Source organism: Oncorhynchus mykiss, chromosome 17 (genome assembly GCF_057628025.1).
Source record: "Oncorhynchus mykiss isolate SJ-2025 chromosome 17, ASM5762802v1, whole genome shotgun sequence".
NCBI classification, from domain to species: domain Eukaryota; kingdom Metazoa; phylum Chordata; class Actinopteri; order Salmoniformes; family Salmonidae; genus Oncorhynchus; species Oncorhynchus mykiss.
Window position 1 is genome coordinate 25,142,662 of NC_143038.1, and position 27,771 is coordinate 25,170,432.

General features: G+C 42.1%; 1 protein-coding gene and 1 long non-coding RNA gene across 4 annotated transcripts in view; one reads left to right on the forward strand and one right to left on the reverse strand.

The window, feature by feature from the left end:
• Positions 1-352: 352 nt before the first annotated feature.
• LOC110493174 (ubiquinol-cytochrome-c reductase complex assembly factor 1) overlaps positions 353-27,771 on the reverse strand; it is a 60,824-nt gene continuing 33,405 nt past the window's right edge. Inside the window, exons 2-4 of one of the 3 annotated variants that reach the window (XM_036949840.2) lie at positions 16,085-16,162; positions 15,704-15,813; positions 353-3,372 (exon numbers count right to left, since the gene is read on the reverse strand). In XM_036949840.2, the coding sequence (XP_036805735.2) occupies positions 3,363-3,372; positions 15,704-15,813; positions 16,085-16,162 (198 nt within the window). In that variant the 3' untranslated portion in view covers positions 353-3,362. Of the gene's footprint in view, positions 3,373-14,299; positions 14,823-15,703; positions 15,814-16,084; positions 16,163-27,771 lie in introns of those variants that run through there. The other 2 variants (XM_090205145.1, XM_036949841.2) reach the window with 2 other exon arrangements.
• Positions 11,187-14,015, forward strand: LOC149975883 (uncharacterized). Its single transcript, XR_016487854.1, has 2 exons — positions 11,187-13,419; positions 13,620-14,015. It is a non-coding gene; the product is annotated as an uncharacterized LOC149975883 (long non-coding RNA).

The following is a 27,771-nucleotide window of genomic DNA, read 5'->3' on the forward strand; positions in this document are numbered from 1 at the left end:
TGGAGCACCTTGCCATAAGGCAAAAGCGATAACTAAGTGGCTCGGGGAACAAAACATCGATATTTTGGGTCCATGGCCACGAAACTCCCCAGACCTTAATTATGCAAGAATGGGCAGTCAGGATGTGGCCCAGAAGTTAATTGACGCATGCCAGGGCGGATTGCAGAGGTCTTGAAAAAGAAGGGTCAACACTGCAAATATTGACTCTTTGCAGCAACTTCGTGTAATTGTCAATAAAAGCCTTTGACACTTATGAAATGCTTGTAATTATACCTCGGTATTCCATAGTAACATCTGACAAAAATATCTAAACGTCACGTTCGTTATACGGATCGAAACAAGGTGCAGCGTCCTATGCGTACTTTCTTTTATTTAACTGAATGAACACTGAACAAGCAAACAAAATAAAAAAAACTAAACGTGAAGCTATACAAACAAGTGCTGACAGGCAACTACACATAGGCAAGATCCCACAACAGAAAGTGGGAAACAGGGCTGCCTAAATATGATCCCCGAATAAAGAGACAACAATCAACAGCGGTCTCTGATTGTGAACCATATCAGGCCAACATAGAAATACAAAACCCCTAGACCTACAACAACCCGAGACATAAAAAAACCCTAGACATACAACACTAGAGTACCCACCCGTGTCACACTTTGACCTAACCAACATATATAGAAAACAGAGATATCTAAGGTCAGGGCGTGACAGTACCCCCCCTCCACCCCAAGGTGCGGACTCCCGGCCGTAAACCTGAACCTATAGGGGAGGGTCCGGGTGGGCATCTACCCTCGGTTCTGGACGCAGCCCCACCTCCTTATGCTGACCCCTCCGCTTTTGTGGAACCGGACCGTGGATCATCGCCGGAGGCTCTGGACTGCGGATCGTCGCCGGAGACCCCGGACTGGGGACCTTTGCCGGAGGTTCCGGACTGTGGACCGTCGGTGGAGGTTCCGGACTGTGGCCCGTTGGTGGAGGTTCCGGACTGTGGACATACAAAATCCTAGACATACAAAACCCTAGACATACAGTGCCTTGCGAAAGTATTCGGCCCCATTGAACTTTGCGACCTTTTGCCACATTTCAGGCTTCAAACATAAAGATATACAACTTTATTTTTTTGTGAAGAATCAACAACAAGTGGGACACAATCATGAAGTGGAACGACATTTATTGGATATTTCAAACTTTTTTAACAAATCAAAAACTGAAAAATTGGGCGTGCAAAATTATTCAGCCCCCTTAAGTTAATACTTTGTAGCGCCACCTTTTGCTGCGATTACAGCTGTAAGTCGCTTGGGGTATGTCTCTATCAGTTTTGCACATCGAGAGACTGACATTTTTTCCCATTCCTCCTTGCAAAACAGCTCGAGCTCAGTGAGGTTGGATGGAGAGCATTTGTGAACAGCAGTTTTCAGTTCTTTCCACAGATTCTCGATTGGATTCAGGTCTGGACTTTGACTTGGCCATTCTAACACCTGGATATGTTTATTTTTGAACCATTCCATTGTAGATTTTGCTTTATGTTTTGAATCATTATCTTGTTGGAAGACAAATCTCCGTCCCAGTCTCAGGTCTTTTGCAGACTCCATCAGGTTTTCTTCCAGAATGGTCCTGTATTTGGCTCCATCCATCTTCCCATCAATTTTAACCATCTTCCCTGTCCCTGCTGAAGAAAAGCAGGCCCAAACCATGATGCTGCCACCACCATGTTTGACAGTGGGGATGGTGTGTTCAGCTGTGTTGCTTTTACGCCAAACATAACATTTTGCATTGTTGCCAAAAAGTTCAATTTTGGTTTCATCTGACCAGAGCACCTTCTTCCACATGTTTGGTGTGTCTCCCAGGTGGCTTGTGGCAAACTTTAAACCATACTTTTTATGGATATCTTTAAGAAATGGCTTTCTTCTTGCCACTCTTCCATAAAGGCCAGATTTGTGCAATATACGACTGATTGTTGTCCTATGGACAGAGTCTCCCACCTCAGCTGTAGATCTCTGCAGTTCATCCAGAGTGATCATGGGCCTCTTGGCTGCATCTCTGATCAGTATTCTCCTTGTATGAGCTGAAAGTTTAGAGGGACGGCCAGGTCTTGGTAGATTTGCAGTGGTCTGATACTCCTTCCATTTCAATATTATCGCTTGCACAGTGCTCCTTGGGATGTTTAAAGCTTGGGAAATCTTTTTGTATCCGAATCCGGCTTTAAACTTCTTCACAACAGTATCTCGGACCTGCCTGGTGTGTTCCTTGTTCTTCATGATGCTCTCTGCGCTTTTAACGGACCTCTGAGACTATCACAGTGCAGGTGCATTTATACGGAGACTTGATTACACACAGGTGGATTGTATTTATCATCAGTCATTTAGGTCAACATTGGATCATTCAGAGATCCTCACTGAACTTCTGGAGAGAGTTTGCTGCACTGAAAGTAAAGGGGCTGAATAATTTTGCACGCCCAATTTTTCAGTTTTTGATTTGTTAAAAAAGTTTGAAATATCCAATAAATGTCGTTCCACTTCATGATTGTGTCCCACTTGTTGTTGATTCTTCACAAAAAAAATACAGTTTTATATCTTTATGTTTGAAGCCTGAAATGTGGCAAAAGGTCGCAAAGTTCAAGGGGGCCGAATACTTTCGCAAGGCACTGTACAACACTAGAGTACCCACCCTAGTCACACCCTGACCTAACCAACATATATAGAAAACAGAGATATCTAAGGTCAGGGCGTGACACTAAAGACACTGAAGCAGCAGCAAACTATTTGAGTCATTCTCAAAACTTTTGGCCACGACTGTAGACCGTAACACTGCCTCCGTTGGCATTTCTGTCTTTTCGGTAGATGCTATAACCATGTATTGCTAACACTGTATCAAAGGTATTATCTAAGTGAGTTTCAGAGATAGTCAGAATATGAATGTCATCTGTTACAAGCAAGTTATTGACTTCATGGACCTTGTTTGTTAGGCTACATATGTTAATATAGGCTATTTTTTTAGCACTTTTCTGGGTTGCTTGATTGTTTTTAATCCTTTACTGGGAAGCTTATCAGAGGTAGACTTACTCATGTTATTTACATTTTACATATATTGTTGGGAGTGAAGAGAGAAAGAGGGTGTGTGTAGATCAAGTGTGAGAGTCCCTGATTGGCTATCCTGCCTATAGTACAGTGTGTTCAGACACAGAGGAATATAGGTAGATAACAAGGCGTAGCAGGGTGGTAGGGATGGGAATCTCAGAGCCCAGCATCGTTGTAGGTGGAGCTGGGGACCTTTAGGATGCTCTGTGCATTCTCCTCCAGGAGGGGACGCCACTTTACCTCCCCCGTCAGTAACAAGTCCTCCCCGTCCAGAGTATCGATTAACTGCATCTGTGTGGAACAAGCAGACACATAAATAAAGTACCATTAAGACTGGTTCAAGGACATCTATTACAGAGGAAGCAAACTGCAAATATTTTTATGTGAAGGGGCATACCCAGTCAGTTGTACAACTGAATGCGTCTTCCACATTCAACCCAACCCCTCTGAATAAGAGAGGTGCAGGGGGCTGCCATAATCAACATGCAAGTCTTCAACACCTTGGGAACAGTGTGTTAACTGCCTTGCTCAGGGTCAGAACAACATATTTTTACCTTGTCAGCTCGGGGAATCGATCCAGAATAGTCAATGATAAGTAGAACATTGACAAAAGCAACCTACTAAACGTGGTAATTTGTGTTCTTCAAAAGCTGTTCAAAAGCCCAACAAGAGCTCTATTCCAGAGTTAGCCACCAGAGTGCAGTTATTATAGCTTACACTGGGGACAGCGCAGTGATCATGGTCACGCTACAGTTTGGGAGGCTGCATAGAGATGGATTTATTTCTTAGTATGGCAAGGCAAGTACACCTCGACCCGGTGTCTTAATTAAACCAGTGGCCTGAGCTCATGGAAGGAGCATGATAAAAGTAATTAGTGTGAGTAATAATGGCTTGACGGTGCCAGAGCAGCGCGTGACCACTGTACGTGACTTCATCGCAGGGGCTTGCCATTTCCTCTCCTGTAGTGTGTCATCAGGCACGGCCAGGTTTTATGTGCTGCACCTGTGATGAAACAGTTCTGGCCCCCTTGACCCCCGCCTTCTTCCAAGAGCTCGACTATGCTCTTGCAATCCCTGCGAGCTCAGAGAAACAGTATCCCATTTGTTTGTTTTTCTCTTGAAAAGTCCCCCCTTGTCTCATAAATTCTTGCCGATGCTTGTAATGTGCGCTTGCAGCTGGCTGGAACCTGTGGCAGGGCCATGTCTCAGCGTGCAGTGATGGAGGACACCTTTAATGGAAGCAGGCAGGAGAGTGGGACAGGCCTTGGACTACATACACACCAGTAACACACAACAGGGGGTGCCAGTGGAGTGGCCCAGTCACACGTTCCCCAAAGCCACTTTCATTAGTTTTTTGTACTAACGTCACAGTTCCACTGTTGCAGCACTGGCTTGGGTCGAGAAAACGGTAAAACACTTGATTGAATTTGACAGTAAATCCGCCACCTTTAACTTCTTGTGGGCAGTAGCGTCCCACCTGGCCAACATCCGGTGAAATTGCAGAGTGCGAAATTCAAACTACAGAATTATAAATATTTAACTTTCATTAAAAAAAAAGTGTAATACATCAAAATAAAGCTTAACTTCTTGTTAATCCAGCCACTGTGTAAGATTTCGAAAAGGATTTATGGCTAAAGCAAACCATGTGATTATCTGAGGACAGCGCCCCGCATACAAACACATGAAAAACATATTTCAACCAGGCAGGTGCGACACGAAAGTCAGAAATAGCGATGTAAAAAATGCCTTATCTTTGATGATCTTCTTCTGTTGGCACTCCAAAAGGTCCCAGTTACACCACAAATGGTCCTTTTGTTCGATAATGGGTTTCTTTATATCCATAACTCAGTTTAGCTGGCGCTCTTCAGTCAATAATCCACCCAGTTTCACTCCATGAAAATGCATACAAAATTAATCCCAAAATGTACTAATAAACTTTTCCAAACAAGTCAAACAACGTTTATAATCAAACCTTAGGTATAGGGTACGTAAATAAACGATACAATTTAAGACAGAGAATCGTTATTGTCTTTACCGGAGAAAAATACCAAAGAACGCGTTCTCTTCCACGCACTTGGAAACACTACAGCCAAAATGGGAGCCACCTAGAAAAACTACAATTTCTGGGTCATTTTTCCAAAAAACAGCCTAAAACTCTTTCTAAAGACTGTTGACATCCAGTGGAAGCCCTAGGAACTGCAATCTGGGAGGATTTCGCCTTATAATAAAAGTGACAGCCATTGAAAACAGCGGAAGGCTGAAATTTTATATTTTTGGGATGGTTTATCCTCAGGGTTTCGCCTGCCATATCAGTTCTGTTATACTCACAGACATAATTGTTACCGTTTTAGAAACTTTAGAGTGTTTTCTATCCAAATCTACCAATTATATGCATATCCTAGCTTCTGGGCCTGATTACCAGGCAGTTTACTTTGGGCAGGCTTTTAATCCGGACGTGAAAATACTGCCCCCTACCCAAGAGAGGTTAAAAGCTATTAAAAGCTATTGCCCAAGCTTGATGCAAGATAAAGTGTGTCAGGGAACAGGGAAGGATCAAGGACCTGACTAGCAGACTGAAGCATTGTAGCTCGTTTCCCCAATGTGTGCTGCCTTTTGGTTTGTAGGAGGCTATAGATGAGAGCAAGCAGTGAGGATGGCATTCTTAGAGAACATATGGCCCTTGCGGACGCAGCCTGCAGGTGTTTCTCCAAGCAGGCGTGTTTTCAACCACAGAGGGCAGGAAAATATATAGAGGGGGCTTCACTGGTAGCTGTGGCAGAGCCCAGGGGGGCGGGAAAGGAGAGGAGGGTGGGACTGGGTGACTAGCTACTCTCCAAATATCACTCTAATAACAGAGACAAATCAACTAAACCAGTCCAAAACACAATTTAAAAAATATATATATATTTCACCTTTATTTAACCAGGTAGGCAAGTTGAGAACAAGTTCTCATTTACTATTGCGACCTGGCCAAGATAAAGCAAAGCAGTTTGACAGATACAACGACACAGAGTTACACATGGAGTAAAACAAACATACAGTCAATAATACAGTATAAACAAGTCTATATACGATGTGAGCAAATGAGGTGAGAAGGGAGGTAAAGGCAAAAAAGGCCATGGTGGCAAAGTAAATACAATATAGCAAGTAAAACACTGGAATGGTAGTTTTGCAATGGAAGAATGTGAAAAGTAGAAATAAAAATAATGGGGTGCAAAGGAGCAAAATAAATAAATAAATTAAATACAGTAGGCAAAGAGGTAGTTGTTTGGGCTAAATTATAGGTGGGCTATGTACAGGTGCAGTAATCTGTGAGCTGCTCTGACAGTTGGTGCTTAAAGCTAGTGAGGGAGATAAGTGTTTCCAGTTTGAGATTTTTGCAGTTCGTTCCAATCATTGGCAGCAGAGAACTGGAAGGAGAGGTGGCCAAAGAAAGAATTGGTTTTGGGGGTGACTAGAGAGATATACCTGCTGGAGCGTGTGCTACAGGTGGGAGATGCTATGGTGACCAGCGAGCTGAGATAAGGGGGGACTTTACCTAGCAGGGTCTTGTAGATGACATGGAGCCAGTGGGTTTGGCGACGAGTATGAAGCGAGGGCCAGCCAACGAGAGCGTACAGGTCGCAATGGTGGGTAGTATATGGGGCTTTGGTGACAAAACGGATTGCACTGTGATAGACTGCGTCCAATTTGTTGAGTAGGGTATTGGAGGCTATTTTGTAAATGACATCATCAAAGTCGAGGATTGGTAGGATGGTCAGTTTTACAAGGGTATGTTTGGCAGCATGAGTGAAGGATGCTTTGTTGCGAAATAGGAAGCCAATTCTAGATTTAACTTTGAATTGGAGATGTTTGATATGGGTCTGGAAGGAGAGTTTACAGTCTAACCAGACACCTAAGTATTTGTAGTTGTCCACGTATTCTAAGTCGTCCAGAGTAGTGATGTTGGACAGGCGGGTAGGTGCAGGTAGCGATCGGTTGAAGAGCATGCATTTAGTTTTACTTGTATTTAAGAGCAATTGGAGGCCACGGAAGGAGAGTTGTATGGCATTGAAGCTTGCCTGGAGGGTTGTTAACACAGTGTCCAAAGAAGGGCCAGAAGTATACAGAATGGTGTCGTCTGCGTAGAGGTGGATCAGAGACTCACCAGCAGCAAGAGTGACCTCATTGATGTATACAGAGAAGAGAGAGTCGGTCCAAGAATTGAACCCTGTGGCACCCCCATAGAGACTGCCAGAGGTCCGGACAGCAGACCCTCCGATTTGACACACTGAACTCTATCAGAGAAGTAGTTGGTGAACCAGGCGAGGCAATCATTTGAGAAACCAAGGCTGTCGAGTCTGCCGATGAGGAAGTGGTGATTGAGAGTCGAAAGCCTTGGCCAGATCAATGAATACGGCTGCACAGTAATGTTTCTTATCGATGGCGGTTAAGATATCGTTTAGGACCTTGGCTGAGGTGCACCCATGACCAGCTCTGAAACCAGATTGCATAGCAGAGAAGGTATGGTGAGATTCGAAATGGTCAGTAATCTGTTTGTTGACTTGGCTTTCGAAGACCTTAGAAAGGCATGGTAGGATAGATATAGGTCTGTAGCAGTTTGGGTCAAGAGTGTCCACCCCTTTGAAGAGGGGGATGACCGCAGCTGCTTTCCAATCTTTGGGAATCTCAGACGACACGAAAGAGAGGTTGAACAGGCTAGTAATAGGGGTGGCAACAATTTTGGCAGATAATTTGAGAAAGAAAGGGTCCAGATTGTCTAGCCAGGTTGATTTGTAGGGGTCCAGATTTTGCAGCTCTTTCAGAACATCAGCTGAACGGATTTGGGAGAAGGAGAAATGGGGAAGGCTTGGGCGAGTTGCTGTTGGGGGTGCAGTGCTGTTGACCGGGGTAGGAGTAGCCAGGTGGAAAGCATGGCCAGCCGTAGAAAAATGCTTATTGAAATTCTCAATTATGGTGGATTTATCAGCGGTGACAGTGTTTCCTATCTTCAGTGCAGTGGGCAGCTGGGAGGAGGTGTTCTTATTCTCCATGGACTTTACAGTGTCCCAGAACTTTTTTGAGTTAGTGTTGCAAGAAGCAAATTTGTGCTTGAAAAAGCTAGCCTTGGCTTTTCTAACTGCCTGTGTATAATGGTTTCTAGCTTCCCTGAACAGCTGCATATCACGGGGGCTGTTCGATGCTAATGCAGAACGCCATAGGATGTTTTTGTGTTGGTTAAGGGCAGTCAGGTCTGGGGAGAACCAAGGGCTATATCTGTTCCTGGTTCTAAATTTCTTGAATGGGGCATGTGAGAGACTTGTTTTTAGAGAGGTGGATTTTTAAAAGTAGAAGTTCAAATTGTTTGGGTACAGACCTGGATAGTAGGACAGAACTCTGCAGGCTATCTTTGCAGTAGATTGCAACACTTTGGCAGTTCTATCTTGTCTGAAAATGTTGTAGTTTGGAATTAAAATTTCAGAATTTTTGGTTGTCTTCCTAAGCCAGGATTCAGACACAGCTAGAACATCCGGGTTGGCAGAGTGTGCTAAAGCAGTGAATAAAACAAACTTAGGGAGGAGGCTTCTAATGTTAACATGCATGAAACCAAGGCTATTACGGTTACAGAAGTCATCAAAAGAGAGCGTCTGGGGAATAGGAGTGGAGCTAGGCACTGCAGGGCCTGGATTCACCTCTACATCGCCAGAGGAACATAGGAGGAGTAGAATAAGGGTGCGGCTAAAAGCAATAAGAATTGGTCGTCTAGAACGTCTGGAACAGAGAGTAAAAGGAGGTTTCTGGGGGCGATAAAATAGCATCAAGGTATAATGTACAGACAAAGGTATGGTAGGATGTGAATACAGTGGAGGTAAACCTAGGTATTGAGTGATGAGAGAGATATTGTCTCTAGAAACATCATTGAAACCAGGAGATGTCATTGCATGTGTGGGTGGTGGAACTAATAGGTTGGATAAGGTATAGTGAGCAGGACTAGAGGCTCTACAGTGAAATAAGCCAATAAACACTAACCAGAACAGCAATGGACAAGGCATATTGACATTAAGGAGAGGCATGCTTAGTCGAGTGATCAAAAGGGTCCGGTGAGTGGAGAGGTTGGTTGGGGGTCACGGCGATTTAGACAGCTAGCCAGGCCATCGGTAGCAAGCTAGCATAGGATGGAGGTCTGTTATTAGCCATCTCTTGCGTTCCGTCAGTAGATTAGTGGGGTTCCGTGTGGTAGAGGGGATTAATCCAAATCACACAACAACAACAAAAATAAAAACAATAGATATAGTTATAGAGGCCCTAGAAGAAAACATAATAATAATAATAATAAAAATAAATAAATTGTCCGATTGTCTATTCAGATAGCAGCCGATAAGACAGCTAACGGTTAGCAGGCCGCAGATGGGCGTTCAGGTAACGTCGCAACGGAGGAGCCAGCCGGATAACTCCTTCGAGTAGATAACGTCGGCAGTCCAGTTGTGAAGGCCCGGTGGGGCTCCGCGTAGGCAGTAAAACGGGTCCGGATAGGTGACTGCAGCCCAGGAGTGATTGATGGAACTCAGGAGTGATTGACGGAGCTGGCTAGCTCCGGAATAATTGATGTTTGCTCCGGAATCGACGAAAGCCGATAGTCACACGGATAGCAGCTAGCTAGCTGTGAGATCCAGGTATGAATGTCCAGAGTTAGCGGTTGAAATCCAGGGACATGGAGAGAAAAATTGGTGCGGTATGTTCCGTTCCAAGCCGTGCTGCGCCGTACAAAACTGGCGATAGATTTTCGAGCTAAAGGATAGCTGATGACCACAAACCGTGGTTAGCTGAATACTAACGATTTGCCAGTAAAGAAGCTAACTAGCTTCTGAACTAGCTTCTGAACTAGCTTCTGGGCTAACTTCTGGGCTAGCTTCTGGGCTAGCTTCTGGATTAGCTTCTGGCTAGTTTCTGGCTAGCTTCTTGGAGTTTCTGGCTAGCTTCTTGGAGTTTCTGGCTAGCTTCTTGGGGGATTACAGATTTGAGGTAAATAATACTTTTTTATAAATATAAATTGGTGAGGCGGGTTGCAGGATAGTGTTTTGAAGATGAGTTGATGGAAAATTAAAAAAATGTATGTGAAAAATTTGTAAATATATATATATATATATATATATATATATATATATATATATATATATATACACATACATACATACATACACGACAAGACGAGGACAAAAGAAGTCTGAACTGCTATGCCATCCAGCACCTAACCAAGAGATTGTATGAGACTATTAAGGCTGTAAGGACACACAAGATCGCAATGTTTAAGTATAGTCGTTTCAAACTTTTGGGCTGCTGACATTAACATCATTTGGTTCAAAGCTTGCGTTACACCGCTCAGCTATTCTGGTTCTAAAAATCTTAAGTGTGTAACTAAAAGAACTAGGTGCTCGAGGGTAGAATTTGAAGAAAATTGTTCACAACAAAAATGACCCTGGACTGACTTGTTTGAGAGGACACCTTAGAGCAGCTTTGCACTCCTTTATTTTGTATTTATTTTATTGAACCTTTATTTCACTAGGCACATCCTCAGGGACCCACAGTCAATCCATGTATATTAACTATTCCAGAACTACTCCTTTAAAAGTTGCGTCATACTGCGGCACACCTTGCCGGCTGCTGCTGCATTCTGTGGCACGTTATTGATTTGTCAGCCATTTTTTCTGTTAATGCAGTGCTAGTTTTGAGAAGCGTTTGATAGTCTTCCATATTGCAGGCATGCGGGAGACAGGGGTTCAATCCCCCAACGGGGAGGAAGGAGTAGGCTGTCCCTGTAAATAAGAATGAGTTCTTAAATGATTCCATATGTGTTACTTCATAGTTGATGTCTTCACGATTATTCTACAATGTAGAAAATATATATATATTTTTTTAAATAGAAAAATCCTGGAATGAGTAGGTGTGTCCAAACTTTTGACAGGCACTTGCTTAATAAATTTGATTCATATTATGGTGTTTCTATGAGAAAACGAAAAATGAAAAACCCTCTGGATTTTCGTTAGGAAGGAACAGAAAATATGACGGGAATAATAAACGTCAATAAACGTTGGGTAGTTAGATATATTAACTAGAGGCTAAGGGCAAGTTTGATGTATAACTACTAACGTTACAGTCGGAAGTTTATATACACTTAGGTTGGAGTCATTAAAACTCGTTTTTCAACCACCCCACACATTTCTTGTTAACAAACTATAGTTTTGGCAAGTCGGTTAGGACATCTGTGTGCATGACACAAGTAAGTTTTCCAATAATTGTTTACATAAAGATTATTTCACTTATAATTCACTGTATCACAATTCCAGTGGGTCAGAAGATTACATAGTTGGCTGGGCCTTTAAACCGCTTGGAAAATTCCAGAAAATGATGTCATAGCTGTAGAAGCTTCTGATAGACTAAATGACATAATTTGAGTCAATTGGAGGTATACCTGTGGATGTATTTCAAGGCCTACCTTCAAACTCAGTGCATCTTCGCTTGACTTCATGGGAAAATCAAAAGAAATCAGCCAAGTACCATTAACAGCATGGAACCACGCAGCCGTCATACCGCTCAGGAAGGAGACGCGTTCTATCTCATAGAGATGAACGTACTTTGGTGCAAAAAGTACAAATAAGTCCCAGAACAACAGCAAAGGACCTTGTGAAGATGCTGGAGGAAACAGGTACAAACGTATCTATATCCACAGTAAAACGAGTCCTATATCGACATAATCTGAAAGGCCGATCAGCAAGGAAAAAGCCACTGCTCCAAAATCGCTATAAAAAAGCCAGACTACGGTTTGCAACTGCACATGGGGACAAAGATCGTACTTTTTGGAGAAATGTCCTCTGGTCTGATGAAACAAAAATATAACTGTTTGGCCATAATGACCATCGTTATGTTTGGAGGAAAAATGCTTGCAAGCCGAAGAACACCATCCCAACCGTGAAGCATGGGGGTGGCAGCATCATGTTGTGGGGGTGGGAGCATCATGTTGTGGGGGTGCTTTGCTGCAGGAGGAACTTGTGCACATCACAATATATATTGAAGCAACATCTCAAGACATCAGTCTTGTTAAAGTTAAAGCTTGGTCGCAAATGGGTCAAATGGACAATGACACCAAGCATACTTCCAACGTTGTGGAAAAATGGCTTAAGGACACAAGTTAAATAATTTAAATGCAATGCTACCAAATACTAATTTGAGTGTAAACTAAACTTCTGACCCACTGGGAATGTGATGAAAGACATAAAAGCTGAAATAAATAATCTCTACTATTATTCTGACATTTCACATTCTTAAAATTAAGTGGTGATCCTAACTGACCTAAGACAGAGATTTTTTTACAAGGATTAAATGTCAGGAATTGTGAAAAACTGAATTTAAATCTATTTGGCTAAGATGCATGTAAACTGCCGACTTCAACTGTAGTTAGCTAGCTAACATACTGCTCTAATGATATGCTATGTGGTTCGTAAGGACAGCATAGCTAACAAATTGTCAGCCAACATAACATGTAAGGTAACTTATTTGAAAAGTAATTACTTTATTACATTGGTCGTGATAGTTTTTTTTTTTTACACCTAGCTCGGCTATTAGACTATTCTTTAGTAAAGGTTGAATAGTCTATTGTTCAGCTATTAGCCCCTCGTTCCTCGCCCTCTTCCACGCGTCATCATTCTGCGCCTGAGTTGCTCGCTAGTGGGCGTGCTGGCAGGGTTATGGCAGCACCTTCGGTTGTGCGTCAAGAATTATGCATACAGTATCAAGTTTGTATGAAGGTGTGGTTATTCACAGGCAAATTGTTATATGCTATGGAGGTACATTTGTGTATTTTTGTAGAGAGCAAAACTTTATATTTTCAATCAAAAATAATTGTTCTGAAAGCAAATGTTTTCAGACACAAAGGAAGAAGAAGGACTATGTGATGATGGCATCTCAGGTAAGCAGCACTGGGCATTCTTCCATCCAACTTTTACATACTTTTACATAATTCAACTTTTTCACTTGAATTAATTGAACTTTCTTTCATGGCAACGCATAAGCAGGCCATGTGCTATTTGTTTCAAAGTCGATACAGTATATAATCATATTTCATGACAGTGTAACGGTTACCTTTTGTTTTACAAGCTTCAAGTATGTGTCTGTTTTTCAGCATAAACTACTCTGTAGCAACATAATGTGGACACCAGGTGAGACCACACACACAATAACAGTCGCTCTCCTTCACTTCATCCCTCTCCCTCTTCTCCCTAAATCCTTTAGGTTATATCAGCTGTGTTGGTGAACCTCTCCCGCATCTGAATTGGCTGACACAGAGGGCACAGCGTGATCATAGGTGAGAGGTCACTTGGTTGGATCAACAGGAAGTATTATTAAAGAGATGCTTTACATTGAAATACAGATAGAGATGTAGTAGTCCCAGAGCTAATGATCCAAGGTCAGCTTTGCATTTCACCTCCTAATGATTATGATGACTGACCAAAAAAACAAGGCATAATCATGCTCTCTCTCTATCCATCTGCCTCTCGTCTGCAGGTATGTTTTGATGTGAGAGAGGAAGCCAGTCCCGTCATCGCCACCTCACCCGCTCTTAAGATAACCTTTGGGCCAACTGGGGGCCCAAGGCTGGCTAGAGACACTGTATATGTATAATGTATATTGTGATGAACTGAGAGAATATTAGGGTAGCACTGTAATTCATTAATCATATGCTGTCTGCCTTTGTTCTTATCACTTTCCCTTTCTGTCTTCTACACCTCTCTCCCCACCTTGTCTTTCTTCCTCGTTTTATAATGCACACCATATGTGCATTGAAGTCCAGATTGAACTTGTATTTATAATATATTACAATTATCATAATTATAATGCATGTATTATGTATTTATAACACCTGGATAATGAACTTCTTTCAATAAAGAGTTTCAGATTCTCCACTGGTTGAAATTAAGTATCTCATTGAAATACTATCTTGTGTCCTCAGATTAATGCAGATGGAGTTAGATAGGAATAGGTTTTTTTCTGCATATATGAATTAAATATCAGCCTTTACTTAAATCATGCTTCTAGTCTATTGCATTGTTAAAATGTGTAATCATTGAAGTCCCAGGAGCGGTAAACACTGTTGAAGTGTATAATTGTAATACATACATGCAGACACAGCCTAATTCAAAGAATGGGGTTTGATACACCTGGTATTGGATATGACAGAAAAATTATGTCTCTCAGAGATTCATACCTGAACCGCACCTTTATTTGCTAGGAAGAGTACATGATCAGTGAATATATTCAATGTACCGGCAACAATGTGGGGAACTCATGCGTGGTAATAACTACAGTACATGTATACAGGACTTGCGTCCTTGACGCAATAAAGTTATTATATTCTACTCAATCCATAGGCTTTATTAATGCCATTTAGACTTGAAGTTGATACAACTGTAATAGCTGAGGTTCATAGATTGGTATGAATATTAGTTCAGAATCTAACGTTGGAGGGTCCATACACAGATCGGCTACATACTGTAGCTAGCTACACATCCATAGGCATACAGTTATTTTTATCCTCCACTACACAATAAGCAAGTAAATAGTTAGCTAGCTATGTTACTTCAGCTGCTTTGCATGGCAAGCTTACACAATTGTACATTCAATTTGCAGTATATGCTTTAGCTAGCTAGATTCTTTACATCCACTGTTTCACAAGACGACAGCCTGGTTTGCTGGTTTTCTCAGGAGTCCCTAAAACATTAAACAACATGAATTACAATGTCATACTCATGTCATAATGCCAGCAAGCTAGGGGGCGGCAGGTAGCCTAGTGGTTAAGAGTGTTGGGCCAGTAACAGAAAGGTTGCTAGATCGAATCCCCGAGCTGACAAGGTAAAAATCTGTCATTCTGCCCCTTAACAAGGCAGTTAACACGCTGTTCCTAGCCCTTCATTGTCAATAAGAATTTGTTCTTAACTGACATGCCTAGTTAAATAAAATATAAATAGCTAGCTGGCTAATGTTAGCTAGTCAGTCAACTTGCTAAATCGCGATTTTCATTAATTAACTTTATGACAAAAAAATATACACAATCGTTTGTCTCTACATTAATTAACATATTCCTCTCCATTGTAAATTTTTTATCTTGACTTGTTATGTAATAATTACTTACATTTGCTTCCCCCGTAATGTTTTGTCAGCCATCTTTGCTGAAGAAAGTCATCAGGGACGGGTGGCTCATGTCATATTCGTCATTGGAACCACTCAATATGATTAGTCATATAATAACCTTGGGACCCAAATGCGTAATGAGTGCTTTAACTCCTCGCTGTGGTGGTCTGGAGCAATGAAGCCATGACGCTGGGTACCTCGAAGTCCCGCGGTGAAAGCTCACAACTTTTAAAGGAGGAACCACTGTAGCACACTTGACTTAACGTGTCAACTAACCATAAAGGCCTTGACTAGATGAATCAAGTGAGGTGGTTCAGAGCTACAACAAAATTGAGAAATGTCCCTCAGGTCTTTCCAAACATGATAAGAGGGCTGACTCTTTTTAGGTGCACGCTGAAAACTTTGTGGCCAGAAACATTTTTCTTTATTTGGTGATATGGAGTGTTGTCTTCCTCTCTCACCTGTTTGCGGTGAGAGACATGAGCTCCAGCTGCCTGGGGTCCTCGCACTGACGTTTGAACATGTTCCTCCACAGGGCGGCCGCCAGCACCCCATCGCCCAACAAGATTCCCTTCAAAAGCAACAGAGGTGAATCATGAATCACTGCCTCGTCTAATAGCACTAAGGACTGGACCAAAATGAACAAGAGACACTGGTTCCCGACGGACAGTTCCGTCAGCCAGGCCTAGGACAGAACCACGACATGCTAGCTCTTTACCCGTTCCAGGCTGGGTCTCTGGGGCCCTTCTCTTCCCAGTCATCTTGTCCAGTGTGTGTTGTTTTTTACACTACCTGGCATAGTCGAGGCAAAGATAAGCATAATGGTTATAGCTGGGTCTTACCTCATCATATCCAAAAATAGCAGCGTAGAAAGTCTCTGTCATAGCCCTCATGCTTTCCTTCCGGTGAATGGCATCAATCTAGAAGGGCGAAAGAGAGGATGGGAGAAGGAGAGAACAAGGACCCGAGTTAGTTACAACACTATTTTCCCAGAACTTGAGTTAATCATTTTCTTTCTCACATTTTCCACATTGAGCGCACACACACACACTTCCCCTCCTGAGATACAAATACAGTGCCTTCAGAAAGTACTCAGACCACTTGACTTTTTCCACATTTTGTTACGTTACAGCCTTATTCCAAAATGGATTAAATAAAAATAAAAATCAATCTACACACAATACCCCATAACGACAAAGCAAAAACAGGGTTTTAGAAACATTTGGAAATGTATTACAGAAATACCTTATTTTCATAAGTATTCAGACCCTTTGCTATGAGACTCGAAAGTGAGCTTAGGTGCATCCTGTTTCCATTGATCATCCTTTGAGATGTTTCTACAACTTGATTAGAGTCCACCTGTGGTAAATTCAAATGATTGGACATGATTTGGAAAGGCACACACACCTGTCGATATAAGGTCCCACCACAGTTGACAGTGCATGTCAGAGCTCCGAGATAGGATTGTGTCGAGGCACAAATCGAGGGAAGGGTACCAAAATATTTATGCAGCATTGAAGGTAGCCAAGAACACAGTGGCCTCCATCATTCTTAAATGGAAGAGGTTTGGAACAACCAAGACTCTAACTAGAGCTGGCCGTCCGGCCAAACTGAGCAATCGGGGAGAAGGGCCTTGGTCAGGGAGGTGACCAAGAACCCAATGGTCACTCTGACAAAACTCACAGAGTTCCTCTGTGGAGAAGGGAGGACCTTCCAGAAGGACAACCATCTCTGCAGCACTCCACCAATCAGGTCTTTATGGTAGAGTGGCCAGATGGAAGCCACTCCTCAGTAAAAAGGCACATGACAGCCCGCTTGGAGTTTGCCAAAAGGCACCTAAAAACTATCATGAGAAAAATGATTATCTGGTCTGATGAAACAAACTCTTTGGCCTGAATGCCAAGCATCACATCTGGAAGAAACCTGGCACCATCCCTACCATCCCTACGGTGAAGCATGGACAGGCACATTTTTTTAATTTGAGTCACTTCAAACTGCCAGTGTGAACAAGGCTTTAGTAGCCACTCAAAGAGTGTGTCCAGCAGACACACTCTTACTTAAATACACAGGTACAGCACTCATACTTACATACAGTACTGTATTACGTATACGAAGGTCAGTAATAAGACTCATGAGGTTATGATAAGGAATGCACGATAACAGACTAGGGGATGTAGAAGCACAGAACAAAATAGGCTACGAATCAGAGAACGCCTCTTGAGAAATCTTTCATACAAACTCAGCAGCTTGAAAAACCATGTGACCTGGAAGCTGTTTGAGAACACATGACGGCTGCATTTACACAGGCAGCCCAATTCTGATGTTTTTCCACTAATTGGTATTTTCACATCAGATCTTTTTCAGAGCTGGTCTGATTGGTCAAAATACCAATTAGTGAAAAAAACTAAGAATTGGGCTGCCTGTGTAAACACCACTGATGAGGACCTATGTTTTATCTGTTTAACACACCCCATGTCACATTTCTAGAGTGATGAGACACAAATGCATAGAAAATATGCCAATTTGGAGCAGGGGCGATAGTGAGAAGTAGAACTCCCTCCTAGAACAATAACAAGAGGGCCTTAAAATACAAGTACCAGTCCCTTAAAGCCAGAGTCAGTTAGTCCCAAATAAAAACATTCTGGTTTAGTACATCGCAAAACATATGAGGTTTTACAAATAAGTACAGGAGCTTGTTTACAAATTGCAGGTTAGATTTCTCCAGATAATTGTAGGAATAAGCCTATTGATCATTTATCTTGTGCACATTCTATCTATTCCTCTGATCCATCCAGGAATACAGCAACACATCAACAATACATATATCTAGCTACAGTGGCAAGAAAAAGTATGTGAACCCTTAGGCTAATGACTTCTCCAAAAGCTAATTGGAGTCAGCTAACCCGGAGTCCAATCAATGAAACGAGATTGGAGATGTTGGTTAGAGCTGCCTTGTAGAAGCAGGTACCCAGGTACCCTGAGAAGCATCCCCACACATGAATGTTCTCAGGATGCTTTACTGTTGGCATGACACAGGACTGACACCTTGTCTTCTCCGGACAAGTGTTTTTCCGGATGCCCCAAACAATCGGAGAAAATCAGAGAAAATGACTTTACCCCAGTCCTCAACAGTCCAATCCCTGTACCTTTTGCAGATATTCTGCAAAAGGTACAGGGATTGGACTGTTGAGGCAGCTCTAACCAACATCTCCAATCTCGTTTTGGTTTATGTCGCCCATTCATTGTCAGTTAGAAACACAGTAGCGCCTTGGGACCCAAAAGCATAAATCAGTGCTCCAACTCCCCCTTGCACTGGTCTGGAGCAATGAAGTATTGATGCAGGGTACCGTACTAAACCACAAATTACCTCTAAGTCCCGCAGCATAATCACAAAACCTTTAGTTGAGCAACCACTGTATCTGTCTGCCAATTGAAGCTCAATTGAGGTACTGTGGCATGACCTTAAGATACATTTTCACACCAGACATCCCAAGACTATTGCTGAACTGAAACAGTTTTGTAAAGAGGAATGGTCCAGAATTCCTCCTGACCGTTGGGCAGGTCTGATCCGCAACTACAGAAAACGTTTGGTTGAGGTTAGTGCTGCCAAAGGAGGGTCGGACAGTTATTAAACTCAAGGGTTTGCAAACAAGTGACTTCATGCCTACACAGTGTTTTCAATAAAGACATGAAAACGTATAATTGTTGGTGTATTATTAGTTTAAGCAGACTATAAAATGTATTACTATTGTTTATGCAGAAATCCAAGTATTTCCAAAGGGTTCACATACTTTTTCTTGCCACTGTATATTCCTCTCATTACAAACAATGAGAGTTGCGTGGGGCGGCAGGGTAGCCTAGTGGTTAGAGTGTTGGACTAGTAACCGAAAGGTTGCAAGCTCGAATCCCCGAGCTGACAAGGTACAAATCTGTCGTTCTGCCCCTGAACAGGCAGTTAACCCACTGTTCCTAGGCCGTCATTGAAAATAAGAATTTGTTCTTAACTGACTTGCCTAGTAAAATAAAGGTAAAATAAAAGAGAATAGAATTTTCATTTAGCTGAAAAATGCATGTCGTAAAGGTTAATATATATTTTTTGTCATTTAGCAAACACCTTTATCCAGAGCAACTTACAATTAGTGCATTTATCTTAAAAAGGTCCCGAACAGTAATTCTGATTCCCATGTAAAATAGCCCTTTGAGTGACTAAAATGTCACAAACAAATGCCATAATATTTTGGGGGGATAGAAATGCATTGTTGTGCCTGGTTTAGTGTGAGGAAAGGTCGTACTCTACGGATGTTGTAGAACGTGAATCTGCAGGAGCTGCTTTGATGTTTGCAGAGAACGCCAAGGTGTTGTCCAGGGTCACGCCAAGGTGTTTTGCACTCTGGAAGGGTGACACCATTAAGTAGTCAACCATGATGGAGAGGTATTGGAGACCTTCCTCGGGAGGAAGAGCAGCTCCGTTTTGTCGAGGTTAAGCTGGTGGGCCGACTTCCAAGCTGAGATGTTGCCACCTGGGTGTCAGAAACGGTATGCATAAACCTTTTCTTTAACCAATTCTGATGGTTGTTAAATGTGGATTTGACAATATTACCGTTATATCTACACACATGTCAACAACTCTAAATCACTTTGGCAGCACAGTAGGCATGAAGTCACTTGCCAATAATGTTGCATACAACGTTTAAAAGATCTATCATTATAATCGAAACTCATAGAGGCCTTAAATTGCCCAACTTATAGGCATGCCCAATATAGGCATCTTGTTTAACAACGTTATGTTGCACTCCAAAGGGATAACTTGAATTAAAACCTCTTTGGGCTAGGGGGAAGTATTTTGACATCTGGATGAAAAGCGTGCCCAAAGTAAACTGCCTGTTACTCAGGCCCAGAAGCTAGGATATGCATATAATTGGTAGATTTGGATAGAAAACACTATAAAGTTTCTAAAACTGTTAAAATAATGTCTGAGTATAACAGAACTGATATATGGCAGGCGAAAACCCAAGGACAAACCATCCAGAAAAAAAGATATTCAGCCCACCATTGATTCCAATGGCTGTCATTTTTAATATGAAAGGAAAGCCTCCCAGATTGCAGTTCCTAGGGCTTCCACTAGAAGTCAACAGTCTTTAGAAAGAGTTTCAGGCTTGTTTTTGGAAAAATGAGCTAGAATTTGTAGTTTTTCTAAGTGGCTCCCATTTTGGCTGTAGTGTTTGTTATGTGTACTGGCGAATGTGCGTACTTTGTTGTTTATCTCCGGTAATGACAATAACAATTCTCCGTCTTAATTTTTTTATAGTTTATTTACGTATTAGGGTACCTTAGGTTTGATTATTAACATTGTTTGACTTGTTTGGAGAAGTTTATTGGTAACGTTTTGGATTAATTTTGTATGCATTTTGAAGGAGGGAAACCGGTGGATTATTGAATGAAGCGCGCCAGATAAACTGAGTTTTGGGGGATATAAAGAAGGACTTTATTGAACAAAACGACCATTTGTGATGTAAATGGGACCTTTTGGAGTGCCAACAGAAGAAGATCTTCAAAAGTAAATGATTTATTTTATCGCTATTTCTGCCTGGTTGGAAAATGTTTTTAATGCTTTTGTGTGCTGGGCGCTGTCCTCAGATAATCGCTTGGTGTGCTTTCACCGTAAAGCATTTTTGAAATCTGACACAGCGGCTCGATTAACAAGAAGTTAAGCTTTTAACTAATGTATGACACTTGTATTTTCATGAATGTTAAATATGACTATTTCTGTAATTTGAATTTTGCGCTCTGCAATTTCACCGGAAGTTGTCGACGCTAGCATCCCACTGATCCGCAAGAAGTTTTTAAACATGATGTAGGTAACTAAATAATTTACTGAAAAACGTGATTATTTATTATCCTCGTAGTTATAAGTATTTAGGCATATCATGTGAAACAGGCCTCATCACTGTCAAAAGCACAAGAGCTAGCGTTGCATGGATTGATCATATAGAAATATCAAAACATTATTTTAATAACCACTGCATTTTTATATTATGAAGTCACCTGCTGGTTACTCTTAGCTGGTTAGGACAGCTCATGGGGTCTACTAAATATCTGTCGACTAGGTGGGACTAAATAACTAGAGGACTCATACTGCATAGCTTTCATTTTTACCCAGAAGAGGAGTAAAATGTCTCTATTCTCAGCACTTATAACCAATTTCCTACTCTGAGACACTTACTGGATACGGGCCCTGGTCTTTTGGAGAATTTTTTGGGAAATGATATTTTTTTATTCAAAATCAGTTTAAAAGGCTTCCACCCATGTCTGTGTTGGCTATCAGCATGGCATGAGGTCATACACCTGTGCATAATTGGGGACCTGCGCATAATCACCCACATCTGGCAGCGTTTTTCTACAACCGTTTTGGCTGACGCAGCCGCTTCAAGCAAGATATTTAATATGCTTCACTAATCACCCCAGAGAGCGCAGGGGAAGGCCCTGCCGGTGCCCTTTCGCTTGAAATGAGTGTCATATCGCACTTTGTTATTGCTCAGATATAAACCCCCCAACTCCCGCCTCCCAAGCACCAGCCTACCTGAAACTAGCTTTGCTGTGCTATACATATGGTGCTTCACATATGGAGGAGAGCCTGGCTAGCGTTTTTCCTTTGTTTTAGTAACATTAGATCTGAAACAACTGCATGGGTTTTGGGGGCTCTAGCAGTGAGAGGCTGTAATATACCTGGCAGTGTGGAGGATTACAAACATTTGCAGTAGGCTCATCCCTAAGTCTGAATCCAAAACAAAAAGAAGCTCTGCTTCTACAAAACAGCCTGTGTGTGTCAGCCTTGCACTAGTGTGTAGCGCCATTCTACAGGTAAAGAACAGAATATGCATCGGCAAAACCATTGGCTCAGTGCCATGTTCCCCACAGTGTTAACAAGGGGTCCCTTCATTTTAGGAACCCTCTCCTCTGGAGTTATATAGGCTTTCCCCGGTGGTGCCCTCAGGACGGTTTGGTGGAAGACCAGGAAAATGAGGCCAGATTGGAGCCAGGGCTCAGGAGTGGTTAAGCTCTGGGAGAAGGCAAAGGACTGAGCTTCCAGCGAGGGCCCAGCTTCTGCAGTCATCGTCAATCTTTACCGTTTGAGTTCTCATTCCCCCACCGGCGTTGAGAATGAGGTCACGTCAACGGGCGTTTACATCCTTCACGGAAAACAGGTTTTAACCAGGCCTGTTTGGGTGACAAAAGCATGGAGCACGGAGATCTTTGACTTGTGTTCCTGGTGTGGTATGGAACTTCCATGTACAATAGTGTAGGCCTATACACAGGTCGCACAGAGCTGCTTCATGTTTCAGGATGGAGCTTATAAAAGGAGAGGTGTTACCCAGTGCTTAATTTGAGCCGGATCCTGCCGGAACTCTCCATTTTGTTTCGTTCCAGAACCTATTTGGCCAGGTCTGGAACCTCGTGGCATGAAAACTAATTTCCACTTTTTGCAAATTAAACATTCTAATAAAACGATCAAAGTTCATTCGATAATTATAATTGTGACCTATTTGTTAATTCCGCTGTCCCTCCAAAAAAACTTAATGTGAAAAAGCAGATCATTTTTTGGGGGGCAACATTATAACCTGTGTTTGAGACCAACACGTGGCCATGTGAGAAGCACACCTGTATCTCACAGAACTAGAATGATATTGACTTTATATGGCCTCTCACCCTCTCTCTGCTCTGATATAAATGAGCCAGCAACTCTCATCTCTCCAACATCGCACTTTACCATTGATTTACTTATAGAATCATAGCCACTTGAAGGGTTCTGGAGGAGGAGTTGCAGCACCCCTGATAAATGTAAATATATTTGCCAAAGTTATAGAATAACTGCTCTCTGTTCAGGACAGAAATGAAATAATTCAGAATAGCCTACGACATCATGAGAAGGCCTATAATTTAGCCACATAGGTGAAGTGAAATAGCTTCTTTAGAACAATAGCCAAGCTGTCAATGGTGTGTAGCCCAATAACAAGGCATAGCCTATAGTCTGGAATGCATGGCAAATCTGTCAGTGAAGAGCATGCAGACAAAACAGTTTTTTCACAATATTTAAAATACAAATCGTGGGAAAACCCTGCTGAAAAGATAATACTAATCTGTCTGTCTGTCTGTCTACCTTAGGATCCAAAATATTTGATAAACTTCCAAATAATGTTTTACAAAGTAAAACAAGAGAGAAAGATCCGCTTTTGGCACAACCGCATTGGCTATCGAGTGAAATGCACATCATTGGCCATCACCGGCGAGTGAAATGCACATCATTGGCCATCACCGGCGAGTGAAATGCACATCATTGGCCATCACCGGCGAGTGAAATGCACATCACTGTGTGAGTCAGTGAAATTGGAAAGCATTTTTAGGACAATGATTTCCACTTCATATTGTAGCCTACAATACGAGTCTCCACACACCGAGACAATTGATGGATTCAAGACAAGGTTGTTTTTATTGAGCTCAGATTCTCAGTTTGTCAGTGTTATGAGGAGTTTCTCCCATTCTGTCATTTCGATCATTTGTGCAGTATTAAAAACAATTCTGCCAAAGTCTCCAGTCATGTGTATGTAGAATTTATAAAAAGCCCCCCAAAAAACTGAACCCTAGGCTACAAAAAAATATCCCCATGTGTGTAACTTCTGTAAATGCCTCTACTATTCTGCTCTATGCAAATGCGATGATATGCATGCAATGCTTCCAGGGTAGGCAATTTTGGGGATTCAGTATGTTTCATCAAAATGTACAGCTGTGTGTCGTCCGCATAGCAATGAAAGTTGACATTGTGTTTCCGAATGACATCACCAAGAGGTAGAATATATAGTGAAAACAATAGCGATGCTAAAATGGAACCTTGAGGAATGCTGAAAAATACAATTGCTTTGTCAGAGGACAAACCATACAGAGACGAACTGACATATTTCCGACAGAGAAGATATAAACCAAGCGAGAACCTGTCCCTGTAGACCAATTAGGGTTTCTAATCTCTTCATAAGAATGCAGCGATCGATAGTGTCAAAAGCAGCACTAAGGTCTAGGAGTACGAGGACAGATGCAGAGCCTTGGCCTGACGCCATTAAAAGGTAATTTACCACCTTCACAAATGCAGTCTCAGCGCTATGATGGGGTCTAATAGCCTACTAAAGTTTCAGCCTCCTGGCAGAGGCAACCAGGTTTTTGGCTAAAATGTCATGGTACGGGGTAAAGTTCATGATGCCGTTGACCATCTCAGTCGCCGGACTTGAAACCCATTCAAACCACAGGTTTTCAATCGAAGAGGGCAGTCCATAAGCCCAGACAAAGGATATCAAGAATCTGGAAGAATTATGTATGGAGGAATGGTCAAAGATCCCTCCCAATGTGTTTTCAAACAACAACAAAAAATTATGTTCCAGTGCCATTATCCTCGCAAGGTGAGGTATTGAAAACAGGGGTGTCAACAATTTTGACCACTACCTTTTTGAGAAAAATAAGTACTACTAACTAGCTGTTATTGGCAGAGAAGTTTGGAACACTTTGTTATTGGTCTATAAACTAATTTACCGCCTTTTGGTAATAACCATGGGATGTTTTTTCAATTCCGTCAAAACTATTTATTTGAAGTTTTAAAAATATATACATATTTGTAGCTACTCTAAGTAAATACCTGCAGTCAACTGCAGTTAGGACATAAAGCATTCTTCATTTCACTATTACATTATGAAGCTTACCGTAGTTCCCCAGAACAGTTGAGCCAGTCACGTTTGTTTGCAAATAGCACAATGGGAGAAAGTGGTCCAGCTGTGTATTGACAGGTGTTGCGTTTTATACCGAAAGTCAGTGTTTTTCTTCAATAGAGTGATCAGGGGAGTGCAACTAGTTTAATTCACAGAAAAGACATTAGTGCAACACATTCAGCGGAGAAAAGCTTCATTTTCATCAGACGACAACAGAAGTGCAACGCTATTTGGCTGGCAGCCACACAAGTAAATGAGCTTACAATGAAAAAGCAAGGTATTTTATGCAAAAACTATGCATGGCCATCATATTTCTATATGAGAGTAACATTTAATGTTTTGCTTAAAGTTAATTTAGCATTTTACCTGCGTGAAAAACAAATAATTCTGCATTAATGCAGAAGTTTAACTTGCTAGTTTTCTAAGTAAGTGGCTGAATTAATAAAGGGCATCATATAGTGTTAGCTTTCTGCCGTGTTTGAGAAATCTGTCCAGCTGCCACTGCTATCTTGATTTGCTTGCGTTTTTCTTTCTCCAAATGGTGATATGTACAGCCTTATTTTAAAATGGATTAAATATATTTAAAAAATCCTCAATCTACACACAATAGCCCATATTGACAAAGTGAAAAGGCTTTATGATTTTTTTGCAAACGTGCAAAAAATAAACAGAAATACCATATTTACATAAGTATTCAAACCCTTTGCTACGAGACTCGAAATTGAGCTCAGGTGAATCCTGGTTCCATTGATCATCCTTGAGATGTTTCTACAACTTGATTTGAGTCCACCAGTGGTAAATTAAATTGATTGGACATGATTTGGAAAAGGCACACGTGTCTATATTAGGTCCCACAGCTGACAGAGCAAAAACCAGGCCATGAGGTCGAAGGAATTGTCCATAGAGCTCAGAGACAGGATTGTGTCCAGGCACAGATCTGGGGAAGGGAACCAAAAAATGTATGCAGCATTGAAGGTCCCCAAGACCACAGTGGCCTCCATCACTCTTAAACGGAAGAAGTTTGGAACCATCAAGACTCTTCCTAGAGCTGGCCGTCCGGCCAAACTGAGCAAAAGGGGGAGAAGGGCCTTGGTCAGGGAGGTGACCAAGAACCCAATGGTTGCTCTAGAGTTCCTCTGTGGAGATGGTAGAACGTTCCAGAAGAACAACCATCTCTGCAGCACTCCACCAATCAGGCCTTTATGGTAGAATGGCCAGACGGAAGCCACTCCTTAGTAAAAGGCATGACAGCCCGCTTGGAGTTTGCCAAAAGGCACCTAAAGGACTCTCAGACCACAAGAAACAAGATTCTCTGGTCCGATTAAACCAAGATTGAACTTTTTGGCCTGAATGATGAAAACCTGCTCCAGAACGCTCAGGCCCTCAGACTGGGGTGAAGGTTCACCTTCCAATAGGACAACAACCCTAAGCGCACAGCCATGATAACGCAGGAGTGGCTTCGGGACAAGTCTCTGAATGTCCTTGAGTGGCCCAGCCAGCACCTGGACTTGAACCCGATCGAACATCTCTGGAAAGACCTGAAAATATCTGTGCAGCCAACCTGATAGAGCTTCAGAGGATCAGCAGAGAAGAATGGGAGAAACTCCCCAAATACAGGTGTGCCAAGCTTTTAGCGTCATACCCAATAAGACTCAAGGCTGTAATCACTGCCAAAGATGATTCAAAAAAGTACTGAGTAAAGTGTCTGAATGTGATATTTCAAAAAATGTCTAAAAACCTGTTTTTGCTTTGTCATTATGGGTTATTGTGTGTAGATTGATGAGGCAAAAAAAATTGAACGTAACAAAATGTCGAACAAGTCAAGGGGTCTGAATACTTTCCGAATGTACTGTGTGTACAAAATTATGGGGACAGCACTTCAAATTAGTGGATTTGGCCATTTCAGCCACACCCGTTGCTGACAGGTGTATAAAATCAAAAACACAGCCATGCAATCTCTATAGACAAATATTGTCTGTAGAATGGCCTTATTGAAGAGCTCAGTGACTTCCAAAGTGGCACTGTCATAGAATGCCACCTTTCCAACAAGTCAGTTTGTCAAATTTCTGCTCTGCTAGAGCTGCCCCGAATAACTAACTGCTGTTATTGTGAAGATGAAACGTCTAGGAGCAACAACGGCTCAGTTGTGAAGTGGTAGGCCACACAAGCTCACAGAAAGGGACTGCCAAGTGCTGAAGGGCGTAAAAAGAGTCAGTCCTTGTGACTTCCAACGTAGCACCGTCACTACCTCTGGAAGCAACGTCACTACCTCTGGAAGCAACGTCAGCACATTAACTGTTTGTCGGGAGCTTCATGAAATGGGTTTCCATGGCCGAGCAGCCGCACGCACACAAGCCTAAGATCACCGTGCGCAATGCCAAGCGTCGGCTGGAGTGGTGTAAAGCTCGCCTCCGTTGGAATCCATTGGAATCTGGAGCAGTTGAAATGTGTTCTCTGGAGTGATAAAACTCGCTTATCATCTGGCAGTCCAACGGACAAATCTGGATGCCAGGAAAACGCTACCTGCCCCAATGCACAGTGCCAACTAAAGTTTGGTGGAGAAGGAATAATGGTCTCTGGCTGTTTTTCATGGATCCAGCTATGATTGATTGGATTGATTATGGAATGAGATGTTCGAAGAGCAAGTGTCCACATACTTTTTGTCATGCAATGTATGTATAACTTTATGAGCTGTATTGCCCATCTTTGCAATTAGTTTATTTTCGTTTGCACTCGTTAGCAGTCTCCATGGAACTTCACTATTACTTGTGCTAATTTTG